The sequence below is a fragment of the Cavia porcellus genome, unplaced genomic scaffold (assembly GCF_034190915.1).
Source record: "Cavia porcellus strain 051 isolate PalLab524CR breed Dunkin Hartley unplaced genomic scaffold, mCavPor4.1 scaffold_10, whole genome shotgun sequence".
Taxonomy (NCBI): domain Eukaryota; kingdom Metazoa; phylum Chordata; class Mammalia; order Rodentia; family Caviidae; genus Cavia; species Cavia porcellus.
In genome coordinates, this window is record NW_026947493.1 from 11900737 (window position 1) to 11915266 (window position 14530).

General features: G+C 36.5%; 1 protein-coding gene across 1 annotated transcript in view; it reads left to right on the forward strand.

Moving 5' to 3' along the window:
- The window catches only part of Rab5a (RAB5A, member RAS oncogene family), a 40824-nt gene that overhangs the window by 23494 nt on the left and 2800 nt on the right, over positions 1 to 14530 (forward strand). The window contains exons 3-5 of the mRNA XM_063256996.1: positions 7324 to 7475; positions 7764 to 7886; positions 10170 to 10263. Coding sequence (XP_063113066.1) covers positions 7324 to 7475; positions 7764 to 7886; positions 10170 to 10263 — 369 coding nt within the window. The remainder of the gene's footprint in view (positions 1 to 7323; positions 7476 to 7763; positions 7887 to 10169; positions 10264 to 14530) is intronic.

Sequence of the window (14530 nt, forward strand, 5' to 3'; positions counted from 1 at the left end):
GTAAAAAAAAAAAAAAAAAAAAACTTGGATACTATCCTCAAACATTTTATGAGGTTGATATGATAACTGTTGAACTATTAAAGTATGTGTTATATGTGTGTATGCATAGATTTTTTAAAAAACTAAATCAGTTCTATTAACTGTCTTTGCTACTTGGGAACCAGTATCTGATACCAATTAATGACTTGTTTTTAAGACAGCTTTCATTATGTTGGCTGATTTTGGATCCCTGAGGTCAGGTGATCCTCCTCCTGCAGCTTCCTAAGTGACCAGCTGAGGCTGGAAGCCTGCACCTCTGCAACAACGTGTTCCTTTTTATTTACCTTTCCTATTGTGTACTTGTATTCTGCTTCCCAATTCAGTTTTTGAGAATCACATATTACATGAATTCAGTATGGGTTTACTATATTCCTGTTAAATTAGTATCCTAGCCGAGCATGGTGGTACCTCCATAATCCAGCACTCTGAGGCAGGAGGATTACCTGTGAGTTCAAAGCTAGCCTAGGCTACATAGAGTTGAAGGCAATCTTGCTATGTTAGTGCAAGTCTTAAAAAAAAAAATTCAGTTCTGTGTCTTTTATTGAGATAATCGTAGACTGTGAGCCCTACAGATTCAAGTACTGGTTGACTTTCATTATACTGTGATCAGGTTTAGAGCACTGTTTTAATGTGTTGAACTTTCTTTGGAGGAGAGGAGGCTGGGACAGGCTCTCACTGTGTAGTGCAGGATGACCTTGAACTCAATTGTTGATTCAGCCTCAGCCTCCTGAGTGCTGGGTTTACAGCTACCAGAGCAGTGTGTTAAATTTCTAAGATCTTTTGTTTTGTTTTGTTCTCTTTTTAGTGGGACCTAGGTCTTCTCATGAACTTTAACCCCCCCCCCACCTTTTTATTTGTATTTTGAGGCAGGGTCTTGTAAAGTTGCATGGGTCTTGAACTTGTGATCTTCCTGCATTAGCCTTGAAGAATACTGAGATTCTAGTTGGATATAGCACCACACCTGGCTGTTCTCTAATTGAGTGTTGTGTTGTGTGGTGTTGTGTTGTTGATACTGAGCTGTATTTGTTCATTTATTGTAATGCTATCTCTTACCAGATAGATGATCGTTGCTTTTTAAGGATAAATTGTGTGTTTATAATTCCTATACTTGGGAAGCTGAGGCAGGAAGACTGCCCTCAGTATGAGGCCAGCCAGGACTAGGTACTACATAGTGATACCATGTCTCAAAAGGAACCTCTGCCCACACCAAAAAAAAAAAAAAAGGAAAAAGCTAAAAGAATGTGCATAGTGATGTTTATAGATGACTTTTTAAAGATGGGTGTACTTTTTAGAAGACTGCTAGCTTTTAATGTACAATATGTAAATTTTTTTACCTTGTTGCTATGCTTTTGGGTATTTTGAGTGTAGCCACATGTATATTTTACTGAATCTGGCCTGCTTTATTTTATTTTATTTTTTTTTTTCTTCAGGAAGCACTTGGTGTAACCTGCTTTATTTTTGTCTCCCTCCTCTTGTTTCTCAAATTATTTGGCTGTATTATTATTTTTTTTTTTTGTCATCCCCTCAATGCTTTATGTAACCGCTTTGTGGAAACTAAAAACAGCCTAACTATTTGGCTTATTGTCTGCCCTGCCCTGTGTCACCCATATATTCTCAGTAATTTTATCACCTGAAGTCAATGTGCATGTCTGAGAAACTCACGCTAGATGTCTGCTAACAGTATTTATTTCTCCCAGAAACCAATTTCTACTTTCACTGACATTCTGTTGTTACTGTTTTGATGAGCAGTACTGGGGATTAATCCAGGGACACTCTGCCACTGAGCTGTATCCTTAGATGTTTTTATTTTTCATTTTGAGGCAAGATCTTGCTAAATTACCTTTGTTAGCATGGAATTCTGGATCCTCTTGCCTCCGTCTCCTGAGTAGTTGGAATTATAGTTGTGTGCTTCCACACTGGTTTTCCTTTCAGTTTTTTAAGTATTCTGAGTCCTCAGCTTCTGAAAGTTTTGCAGAACAGTTTATCATCTGCTTGGGGGTTCTGTTACTATTTTTGCTTCTTCTCTACTTTTCTGTTCATGCTTTAGTCTACATATACTATATCTCAACCTCTGTGTGTGTATGTTATAATGTATATATGTTTGCATTATCTTTTCCCAGTTAAACAGGTTGTAACTGTTCTTCATTGCTACTTAATATTTACCAAGTCATTAGTGTCTTTTCATTTATACAGTTAGATTAAGTATTTTTACAGTCTTTGAGCACACAGTTTTGTTCTCCCTACTTTCCAACCCCATACCATCTTTCATAGAGAATCCATGAATTTGCTAGATTAACAAATATCAGTGCTTTATGTTTTTGCTACATATTGCCAAATTCTTTCCAAGAGTTAAGTGTCAGCAGGCAGTCTCACTCTTGGTCACATCCTTTAATGTTTGTTTCATGTTGCTAATTCAAGAGATAACTACCTTTGTTTTATAGATGATTTTATTCATTGTTAGTGACATTGACTTCTGTTGTATTCTTTTTGTGAATTGTCTTGACATATTTTTAAAGCATTTATAATTTTACCTTTTTTTTTTTTGTCTTTTTCCTTTTTATCGATACGGGGGATCGAACTCACGACTGCCTGCTTGCAAGGCAGGCCCTTATGCCGCTGAGCTAAATCCCCAGCCCCTTATAATTTTTCTTGAAGAGATTTTTATATACTAGAAATAATTCTGAAGTAGGGAATGGTGACACATGCATGTGATCGCTGGCTGAGGCAGGAGAATCACCACAAGTTTAAGGACAATGTGGGCTCTTCATAGTTCAAAACCTGCCTGAATTGCATATCAATACCTTATCTCAAAAAACCAAGTACAAACTGGGTGTGGTGGCTCACACCTGTAATCCCAGCCCTTGGGAGGCTGAGGCAGTGTTGGGAGTTCAAGACCAGTGTGGGCTACAAAGTGATCTCAAGGCCAGCCTGAACTACATAGTGAGACCCTGTCTCAAAAAAAAAAAAAAAAAAAAACAAATACAAAAATAGTTATTTAGCATCCACTGTATAAATTCTCGGTGTTTTACCTTTGTGTTTTGGGTGTATGACACATACTTTATAATCTCAAACTTTTGTGTTAATCAAATTCAATAGTAGTATGTAGGATTTTTGATTAATTGTACTATTTCTCAAATTTGATACATAATAGTTTGAAGAGCTAGAGATGTGGTTCAGTGAAAGAGTGCTTGCCTAGGATGAGTGAGGCCCTAGACTCAATCACAAACATTGTGAAACACAGAAGTAATCTGAGGGTGAAGAATCCTAGCTCCTCAGTATTTTAGTTCCCCTATCCCCTTGTGTTTGGATCATTCATGTAGGATCATTATAGTTGTTGGGGAGAGAGGTTAACTTTATTTCTGTTAATCTTTGATTTAATGTGGTCAGGACATTTTTTCCCTTTTCCAGTACCTTCTTTGGCTTATTGTTTTTTAGGGTCTTACACATTGTAAGCCTTTGGTATTTACAGATTTAACATTTATGGTATCACTTATTGTCATCTGACTCCCACGGTGGGTCTTGGGTACAGAAATGTGCAGTTTTGCTGAGGCTGAAATGTTTCGTGATTGCCACCAGGCTTACGAATAGGAGCTCATGATACAGCTCAGAGAGGGGTCTTTTAGACAGGCCAGCACTGCATCTCAACGCAGCTTTGTTTTTCCTCTACTTGTCGTCGCGTACACAGTAACTCTCAAAAGTGATAAAAGCTGTTTCTTTGTGAAATATGGGCCTAAAAAGAAAACCACCTGCTAGTACTGGTGATGGAAGTGAAGAGAAAATGAAGAGGTCTAAGAAAGTGATGGTTCTTAGCCAGAAAATAGACATTTTGGATATATTAAAGTGGTTTTGCAGATTCAGGTAAGTTTGTAGCTGATTAATGTCACTATAGTACTATAGCTATAAATGATAGTAATGTGCATTTTAGGGCACTTAGGAAATTTAAAGATTTCACTTAAGTGTGTCAGGTACACTGCATTGAATTTTAGGGAAGTTAGACCCGCAGTAGTGGACAGCGTGGCTCTATAGTCACGGAAGTCTTGAGATACCCTGCACCCAATGTGTATTTTGCCTGTCCTGGCCTTGTCCTCTTGCACGGTAGTACCTTTCATTAATTTTGACACGTTATAGTACTTACTCTTGGATCTCTCTCTACTAATTGTCTTTTTCCTTTCCCAGAATTAAACTCTTAACATACACTAACAATAACACAGTGTTGCCAAGTCAAAAGTACTACACTGGTCTTTCTGTCTTGAGATTGTTAGTTGTATAAGATAGGTTATCTCTTACACAGAAATAGGACAATTATACAGAATATTTTTAATTTTGTGCATGAATGAATTTCATGGTATGTAATTTACTGCTGTATTATTAAGTTGATGCTCCTAAAGTTTTGAATTTTAGAGTTTGCACCATCCCCATAGGATCTCACTGTGTTATCCAGGTGACCTTGTATTTGTGATCCTCATTAGTAACTGGGATTATAGGCATGTGCTACATTACCCAGCCAGATTTTCAAATTGGTGTTGCTCAATCTGTATAATAAATTTAGAGAGTTCTCAGGACTGTTAGTAAAGTAGCCCTTAAATGGTGTCACACTTTGAGGGGAGGGTTAGAGGGTTTCTATGTGTGCTCAGACTGACCTTGAACTCACAGCAACCCTGTCTCAGCTTCCCAAATGCTGGAACTATAGACATATGCCAAAACACTAATCCTATATGTGTTTTTAAACTGTGGGGTTTTTTTTTTTCTTCGCTTTTTGGTATCAAAGATCAAACTCACAACCTTGTGGCTTACCAGGCAAATGCTTGAACTAAATCCCTAGCCCTAAACTATGTTCTTTCAGCAGATATTTCTTAACATCTCCGTAAATTCAACATGTACATAGATGCTCGATATAGAGAACTAATAGTCATTTCTCAGGGAACTCCCCAGTCACAATGGAAATTGTAAAACACTGTTTATAAAAAATGTAAAGCATGTTACTGCACAAGGAATGCTGCGAGCAGAATTAGGAGCAACTAGGATCCAATGAAGGAGAGTTTCTAAATGGAATTGAGGTGTTTTGTTTTAATTGGTATCCTTCCCCCTTTCAACATGCTTTCATCGGATCATTGCCTGTATATTACAACGATGTTGACTTTAGCCTCTTTCAGCCAAATTAAGAATTTACCTGTTTTATTCTAGCTGATAACTTCAAATTTTCATGCGATCTTGCTTCTTTCAGCTGTCTCTTTCAATAATTATTACTTTCATTATTATTATAAAAATACATGAAATAGTATTAAATTACAGTGATACAATGTCTTTCTTTGTTCCAAGATTGAAAATGCCTAAGAGAATTGTGTTTGTTAAAACTAGATGTTAACTCATACCCTTTTGTAATTTTATTATTTCAGTAAAAATGACTTTTAGTCTATTTAGTCTATTTGTATAATAGACTTTTAGTCTATTTAGTCTATTTGTATAATTTATATTTCTGAAAGTCTGTTTGCTTTTGGTCTAGTCTTTTAATTATTTATTTCCTAGCCTGTATTTTGACATTTTATACATAAACTTATAAAAAAGATAAGTTTTTTGATGACTTTTGTGGTCACTTTTGTGATGACTTTAACTGATTTGACAATTGGATGCAACAAGTTATTTCTCTGAGCCTAGAGTTGATTTATAGAAGCATAAATGTTTTTACTGTTGGTATACTTTGAGATCATAGTATATTTCAAGAAAAAAAACTAATAAATACAACTTCTAACCCAGTCTTCCAAGTTTACATATCAAACTGTATTTGAAAAGTTTCTGTTTTATAATGGTCTAGATCTTTTTTTATTGAAAAACAACCATCTCAAGAACTTAATTACAGTTATTTTTAAAATGCTTTTTACTTCTACAAGAGAATTTTTGATGACTCTTTTGTCTTTTAACAAATTGAAATCTGAGAAAATAGATCCTTCTGGTTTGATTTGATAAAAGAAGCTTCTGTTAATTTTTGTTTAGTTGTGGTACTAGAGATTGCACCCAGAGTCTCAAGGCACGCTTGAGAAGTGCTCTGCCACTGAACTGCATTCCCAGCCCTTTCTAGCATGAGAGAAGATCTTGCTGAGTAGCCCATCTAGGGCTGAAACTTTGCACTCCTTCTCCCTCAGCCTCCCAAGTAGATGGATTACAAGTGTTAAACACTAGACTCAGAAATTTGAACCAAAGTAGAATATAGTTAAGAAATGACTGTGTATTTGTATGAACTCGTGTAACTGTTAATTTAGATCTAACTTTAAAAAAATCTAAAGACATTTCATAATTATGTTTGCAAATTATAGTTGCTAATACTAGAAAAAAGTTATCACTAAAAATAGTGTTATGTCTAATAGTAAAGACAGCTATTTAAGTAGACTTAAAATTTATCATGTTTGCTACCACTAGAGTACATGAAAAATTGAAGAACTAAATACACTTACAGTTTAGACAAGTGGATCATAATTCTTTTGGTACATGTAACAGTTTTAGAAAATTTTATAATTCACATTTATACCAATTCGGAAAAAGATTTGAATGTCATTTTGATCTGAAGCTAATAGGAACATGACAGTTTATAGTGATAGGACAACACTAGGAGTCTTAAGTACCAACATTATTGGAGAAGAGGAATTACAAGATGTGGTGGCCTTTACGAGGGCATTTGCTGATGATTGTCAGGCCCTTTGCATGGTTCTAACTGCATCTCCATCCATTATGTGTACAAGTACAACTGAAAAAGTACAAATCCAAAAAAGTTTAAGGGCAAAGAGAGAAATTAACGCATTAAATCTGTTTAACATTTTCAACCTATGTTGAGGGTAATGATTAGCAAAATTAGGGTTTTTAACTTTAATTGTTTTAAAGGTAGTACAATAAGAAATACTAATGTGGTGATAAATTAGAACTAAATCCCTAGAATATAGCAGTGAAAAACAGAATGGAAAAAATAAAACAATTGAACAGGGAATGTGTTAGCAATGTGGATATTACGAGTATGCATTTGTCTCTAGGTATCCAGGAGATTAGTTCCAAGATCCCCTACAAAAATCTACAAATATTCAAGTTCTTTGTATTTAAGGGCATTAGTATTATATAGTCTATGTACTTTTTCCTCATTAAAATCATCTAAATCTAGCTTGGAAGCCTAGATTTTACAAATACTCAAGGTTCAGTTTAATTATACATACACAGTTTATCAAGTTTCCTGGGTATTTTCTGTATTTTGAAAACATTTGGAAAAAATGGTGAACTTACTGGTATTTTTCCTTTTTTCAGCTGCTTTTCTAACTCAAACTGTGTGTCTTGATGACACAACAGTAAAGTTTGAAATATGGGATACAGCTGGTCAAGAAAGATACCATAGTCTAGCACCAATGTACTACAGAGGAGCCCAAGCAGCCATAGTTGTATATGATATCACAAATGAGGTAAGTGTAAAAGCCTCTTAACCTTGAAACTAGTTTGAGCATAGTAATATTTTTGTTACTCAGAATTTAAACAAGGAAAAATATTTTGTAGAACTGTTTCTTACAGCCATTTATAACCACCTTTCTGCCAAAGTTTTTTTGTGAGTAAAAATACTAGATGAAAAGTGTGTTAATACAATTACTATTTCCTACAGTCATCTTAAAATTCTTTTAAAAGGTTAATCTCATAAAGATGCTTTCTAACTATTTTTGAACTTATGCCAAATACCTGTTCCTTTGTTTTAACAGGAATCATTTGCAAGAGCAAAAAACTGGGTTAAAGAACTCCAGAGGCAAGCAAGTCCTAACATTGTAATAGCTTTATCGGGAAACAAGGCTGACCTAGCAAATAAAAGAGCTGTAGACTTCCAGGTATGTTGGATTTTTTTACTTGAAGCCTTGTTTTTTTGTTTTTGTTTTTTTTTTTTTTTTAATAAATAAAAGCCATATAAATAATGGAAAATGCATATTTTAATACAAATATGCATTAAGCAAAGAAGTAAATCAATATGGAATGCTATGCGCAAGAAAATACTTGTCCTGATAGACCTGGGGTTATAGATCAGTGGTAGAGCATTTGCCAGCATATTGTAAAACCTTTGGGTTTGGACCCTGGCACCTCAAAAGGAAAGAAAAGGTATTTCTCCGGGTAAACCTTTAAACAATACTCTTGTTAATGTATGCAAATTATGCAGTGATTTGCTTGACTTGACAACTACAGAAGAATTGTTAACAGTACAGAAATACAAAAGACAAAAGATGCCTCCAGCTTCAGCCCTATACCCACTTGTGTCCCATTTTTATTCATCTCCCAGTATTACTGTATCAACACACATACCTGTTTACAGAAACATGCATGCTTATGCTTAACATCAAAAGGGCATTCAAAAATGAAAGTTTAGAGTTTGATCCCCCTACCAAAAAAAATAAAAATTTAGCTGAGCATGGTGGTACATGCCTGTAATCCTAGCACTTTAGGGAGGCTGAGGCAGGAGGATCGTTGCAAGTTTGAGACCAGCCTGGGCTACAAAGTGAATTCAAGGCCAACCTGAACTACATAATGAGACCCTGTCTCAAAAAAAAAAAAAAAAAAATTTTTTTTTTAAGCAAATCCACACTTGTGTGTATATGTGTGGGAGATCTCATTTGTGTAGTTTAGGATGACCTTGAGTTCCTTGCATCAGTCCTCTTGCCTCAACCTCCAGAGTTCTGGAATCACAGGCATTTGCCTCCACTCCCAGTTCAAAGAAATCTACCTTTTATCTCATATCTCTATTTAATTGAGAATGTTCCTGCTACAAAATACAAGAAGCACTAATCATTTAAAAATGAGTCAGTGCCAGTAATACCTATAATCCCAGCAGTCCAAAAGCAGAGGTAAGAAGATTGCTACAAATTCAGGGCTACATGGTGAGTTCAAGGTCAATCTGAACTACATAGCAAGGTCCTATTTCAAAAAATCGAAAAACCAAAAACTAAAATAACCAAGAATTGTGGCACACACTTTACAATCCAGCACTCAAGGGGCTGAGGCAAGAATTTGAGGCCAGCCTGGGCTACATGATGACTCCTGGTCTCTTAAAGTTGAGAAAGGGGCACTAGGTGTAACTCAGTGGTAAAGCTTTTGGCTAGCCTGAGTTCCTGGGTTCATTACCCAGTAAACACATACACTTGACCATGCACAGAAGAAGGGAGAGAGAATGAATTAGACCTTTTAAATCTGCCTCTATTCTCTTGTACTTTATCTCTTTTTATTCAAAGTCTGGTTGTAGTAATTATGTGAGGGAATAATTTTCCTTTTTTTGGTGGTCATAGAACACATGCACTGAGAGAAGGTAGCTATTTCTTGAATTGTTAGGTATTAAGCTGGCACATTAAAATGTAGTTTTACTTGTGTGACAACCATAGGGGTTTTAGTAACATCTATTATTTTTTCCTAGTTACGCCCCCATTAATAGAGTGGCAGAAAGAACACTTCCAGTTACAAGTGGCCCTGTCGTGTAACAGTTCAAAGTTGTTTCTTTATCAAATTGGGCAGATCATGAGAGTCATTCCCTGAAGCCAGTTAGACATTTCTGTCTCTATAACATGATAATCATAAATAGTTGCAATTGGGTTTTTTGGTGGTTTGGGGTTTTTTGTTTTGTTTTGTTTTGTTTGGGTTTTTTGTTTATGGGGGGGTTGTGTTTTTTTGTTTTGTTTTGTTTTTGTTTGTTTTTTGAGACAGGGTCTCTCATACAGTTTAGGCTGGCTTTGAGCTCCCTTTGTAACCCAGGCTGGTCTGGAATTTGAAATGATCCTCCTGCCTCCAGCCTCCAAGTGTTGGGATTACAGGCGTGAGCCACCACACCTGGCTAATAATTGCAGGTTTGATCAAAGAGCATTTTATATTTAGAATAGGATAATCCCTCCTTTTTCTAATTCATTCCAAAGTATATTTAATGTTAGACCAGATGAACCAAGGCAAGGTGGAAAGTTAAGGCAAAAAAGAAAGTATCCCATGGTGAAATTACCAACCCAGTGCTTCTCTTCCTGTTACAGTTTATCACACAATTGTTAGGTTTAAGTAATGGAGTTAGAAGCCTGTTTTCTTTAACAAAACTGATATATTGTGTGTCCAAAGGCTATGTCTCTCTTTGTTCTGTCTCTGAACAGGAAGCACAGTCCTATGCAGAGGACAACAGTTTATTATTCATGGAAACATCAGCTAAAACATCAATGAATGTAAATGAAATATTCATGGCAATAGGTAAGATTCATGTTTTTCTCACATGATAGGGAAAGCAAGGATGAAACATACTTGGGATTGCCTGTCTTTTAAAAAGCACTAAACTACTTTTCTGGGTTCCTTCTATCAAACACTGCTTTGGTAATGTTGTTAAGTTATGAAACATTATTACTTGTGTAATGCTGTAAACTTAGGCAAGTTCCTTCCAGCTGAGTTATTCCTGTGCTTTGATCTAATAGGTAAGCAAATATATTTTCCAAAAGTTTCACTGAAAAGTGTGGACAAATACGTGGTTTGTTCCTATTATTTAACTTTTGATTTGTGTATGACTGCATTACAAGACCCTGGGTGAGTGGCTAAAACTTTTTTCTTTTTTGGTTCCTTGATTGGAAACGAATTGCCTTTTACTTTTCTTTTCTTTCTTTCTTTTTTTTTTTTTTTTTTTTGTTTGTTTGTTTGTTTGTTTGTGTTTGAGACAAGGTCTCTCTCTATAGAGTTCAGGCTAGCCTTGAGCTCACTTTATAGTCCAGTCTAGTCTCGAACTTGCAGTGATCTTCCTGCCCCAGCCTCCTGACTGCTGGGATTACAGGCATGCACCACCAGGCCTGGTGCCTTTTACATTTTAATGAAGCACTTGCCATGCACTGCAGATTTGCAGTTTGAGGGCCAACAGCAAACTTTTTCTCTTTTTCTTCACAATTTCAATTATTTGAGGCTATACTGGGACTCCAACCCAGGGTCCCAAGCATGCTAGACAGATACTTTGCTATGAGGCACATCCTTAGTACTGTTTGTTTTACTCTGGCTGATCTTGACATCCAGTTGAGTCATGAACTCAAGGCCTTTGCATTGAGCTATAGCTGCAGATCTTTTATGTTCTGAGTGTGGTGGGGAGTGACACTGGGAATTGAACTCAGGACCCCAGGCTTGCCAGGAAGCCTCTATGCAGCTGAGCTCCCCAGCCCAGGTATTGATTTTTGTTGTTGTTTAGTTGGGTTTTTGTTTTGTTTTGTTTTGTTTTGTTTTCATTTTTGTTTTTTAAGACAGTCATGATGCAACTCAGGCTGACCTCCAACCCATTGTTCTTGCTGTATCAGGCTCCTGAATGCTGGGATTACAGACATACACTGCCACATTTGGCTAATGGATCTTTCTGACATAGGATCTCTATGTAGTTTAGGATGGCCTCCTAACCGAAGCAGCCCTTCCTGTTTCAGGCTTCCTAGTGGGGGGGTACCAAGTGTGTGCCACCACTCCTACTCCTTTCTGTTTTTTGAGACAGTGTTGCATTGTCACTAAATTGCCCAGGCTGGGCAGTACTCCTGCCTTGGCATGCCAGAGTGCTGGGATTACAGACATGCACCACCATGCATGGAAGATTTTTTTTTTTTTTTTTAAATCAAGTACTTTCACTTTTTTACTTGCAGGAAGCACTTTTATGATTTCTCTTACCGAGGATCGAACTTACTACCTCACTTCAGCTCTTTCTTTGATTATAGGTAATTGGAACCAGAGATAATCTAGAAACCCACTTTATTTCCCGTAGGTGACCTTTGTCACATACACTGCTCTTTGCTTTTAAGGTATTTAACATGACAGTTGCTATTTCAGTTTCTAATTGTAGGTCATGCAGTTGCTGTGGTTAAAAAAACTTTTTCTTTTTTTCCTACATAACAAAAATAATTTCTGTTGATTAGCCCTTCCATTTTCCCAGTGGTTTTAAAGTGTGCAAGTACCTCTAAGGTAAGTATAAGATCTGCTTTGGTGGCTTTCACAGCTTACCACTTCCAATTTTCTTGGACCTGGCACTCTTCTCATCTCCTGTTTTTTTTATTACCTAGCAGGGGGACACCTTTTTTTTTTTGATCAGGAATCAAACTCAAGACCTCATGCTTACCAGGCAGGCACTGTGCCACTGAGCTGTATACCTGATCCAGTAGGGGGATCCTTAGCTGGGTATACACTGTCAATCCAGCACACACCCCCAAATACACTTAACTGACTCTGTTTTGCTTTGTCACTTTGGGTTTTTCTTTGGTCCGTTTTGTTTTGTTTTGTTTTTTGTTTTTTGGCTTTTTAAAAATCTTTTTTCTTTTCCTCTTCAAAGAAAAAGTTATAAAAACTGTTGGAGTAATGGAAACTAAAATGTGTGATTGTTAGCGTAAAAAAAGAGGAAGGAAAGTGATATAAAGGATATAACTGCAAGTATATTTAAATGTGTAGGATAGAGAACCATATTGCTGAGTTTTTCGTGGATCATTGAACAGAACTGACTGCAATCTCACTGTATTAATCTCCACTTTGTATGCTTTAATTTTGTAATCTGGACAGCTGTTTGTAAGATGACTTTGTGTGATCTATTAACTGGTGAACTCTTACTGTATATTTTTTCTCTTGAAATTCTGTATTACTTCTAGCCTTTTACTGTTTTGCTTCATTCAGTTTTGTTTTTCTCTTTAAATAAAAAAAAATTTGGACAGAAACTTTGGTTTTTAAAAACATGATCTTGCTATAGCTCAGGCTGGCCTCGAACACAACAGTCATCCACTTTCTGCCTTCCAATTACTAAGATTTCAGGCATATACCACTACATCTAGTAAATTTGGACAAATTAACCGATTAATAACTGGAGTAGAGGCTAAGAAAACCCAGTAAGAGCAGGAATGATGGTGCATACTTGTAACCCTGTACTGAGGAGGTTGAAGCAGGAGAATCAAAAGCAAGACCGGGTTGAACTATATGGTAAGACTGTCTCAGAGAAGTGAGGGGAAAGCCAGCCAGTCCACCAGAACTGTCAAACACTCTAATGCTTAGAGATGACCAAGTTTGGTGATGGCCCATGTAGAAGGTTTTTATTTAAAGAAATCACGTGCCAGGAAAATCCAGTACAATTGTATGGATGATTGCATCATAGTATGATCTATCAATGTGCTAGATTGCACCCAGAATTAATCTAGAACAACAAAAACCAGGGAGATAGTAGGTCCCACAAATCATCCTTAGGATATAAGACTTTACTAGCTCCATGGTACTTTACTAACCTTCATATGATCCCTGGTACCATAAAAAATAAAAACTAAACTTTTTTACCAGGCTGGGTTTTATTTTGTTGGTTCTTTGTTTTTTGTGTTGTTGTTTTTGTTTTTGAGTACCAGGGATCAACCTCATGATCTCATGTTGGCCAAGCATAGTCTGAATGTTTTTATTTATCAGGTGTACTAATAAGGTCACTTTTCATTAGAAATTAGACTCCATAAGGCATTGGTATATTTTCCCCCGGCAATTTGAATATTTTCCTGTTTGAAGAACCCTTTAGTAGAAATGGGATTTTGGTCTTCATTAGATTAGTAGTGTGATAACAGTAGTATACTCAACAGTTCTAATCATTCAGACTACAAAATTTCTTCAGCCTAATTTTCAGATGTAATTACACAAAATCCTTTAGAGCCATGCTGATAGAAATGTTTCCTCATTGCAAAACCTAACTCAGTATTATAATACAATTTATAATGCAATATCCTCTTTCTCTGGTGCCAACATTTTCCAGCTACAAGGCATTACTTATAAGTATATTTGAAGAGAAATTCATCAGTATATCACAATTTATGCTATCAGCTCTAGAACCATTTCTATGAAAAAATGATCTAAGCCAGGTGTATGGCTCACACCTGTAATCCCAGCACTCAGGAGGCTGAGGCAGGAGGATCGTTGCAAGTTCAAGACCAGCCTGGGCTACAAAGTGAGCCTCAGGCCTGCCTGAACTGCATAGAGAGACCCTGTCTCCAAAAAAAAAGTGATCCAGTGATGATATTGTTCCCAAATTTCAGTGATGTTTCTGACTTCAGACCCATTCCTCAGCCTGCCCTTCAGTATTATACTTAAATGGTAAATACGGATATAGGATATGTAGGATCAATACAGAGTACAAGATCCACAGTGCAACTAAGCATCCAGTGTTGTTTTACTGTACTAGGGCTTGTACCTAGGTCTTTACACTCAGATATGTACCCAGTCCTTTTTATTTTTTATTTGAGATAGGGTCTACTAAGTTACCAGTTTCTGTTGATTGGTCTCAAACATGGGGGCCGTCGTTGGTCGTCGTCTTCAGGTTCCTAGAGTGCTGGGATTGCAAACATGTGCCACCATACCAGCTAGCATTCAGATTTTGAAGTTGACCACACTCAGCTTCTTGAGTCAAGACCATAGTAAAGTTATTGACTTTTTATGACATTGTATCCCAAAGATGATGGCAATCCAATGTCTTATCTTAAACCCCCACCTTTAGACA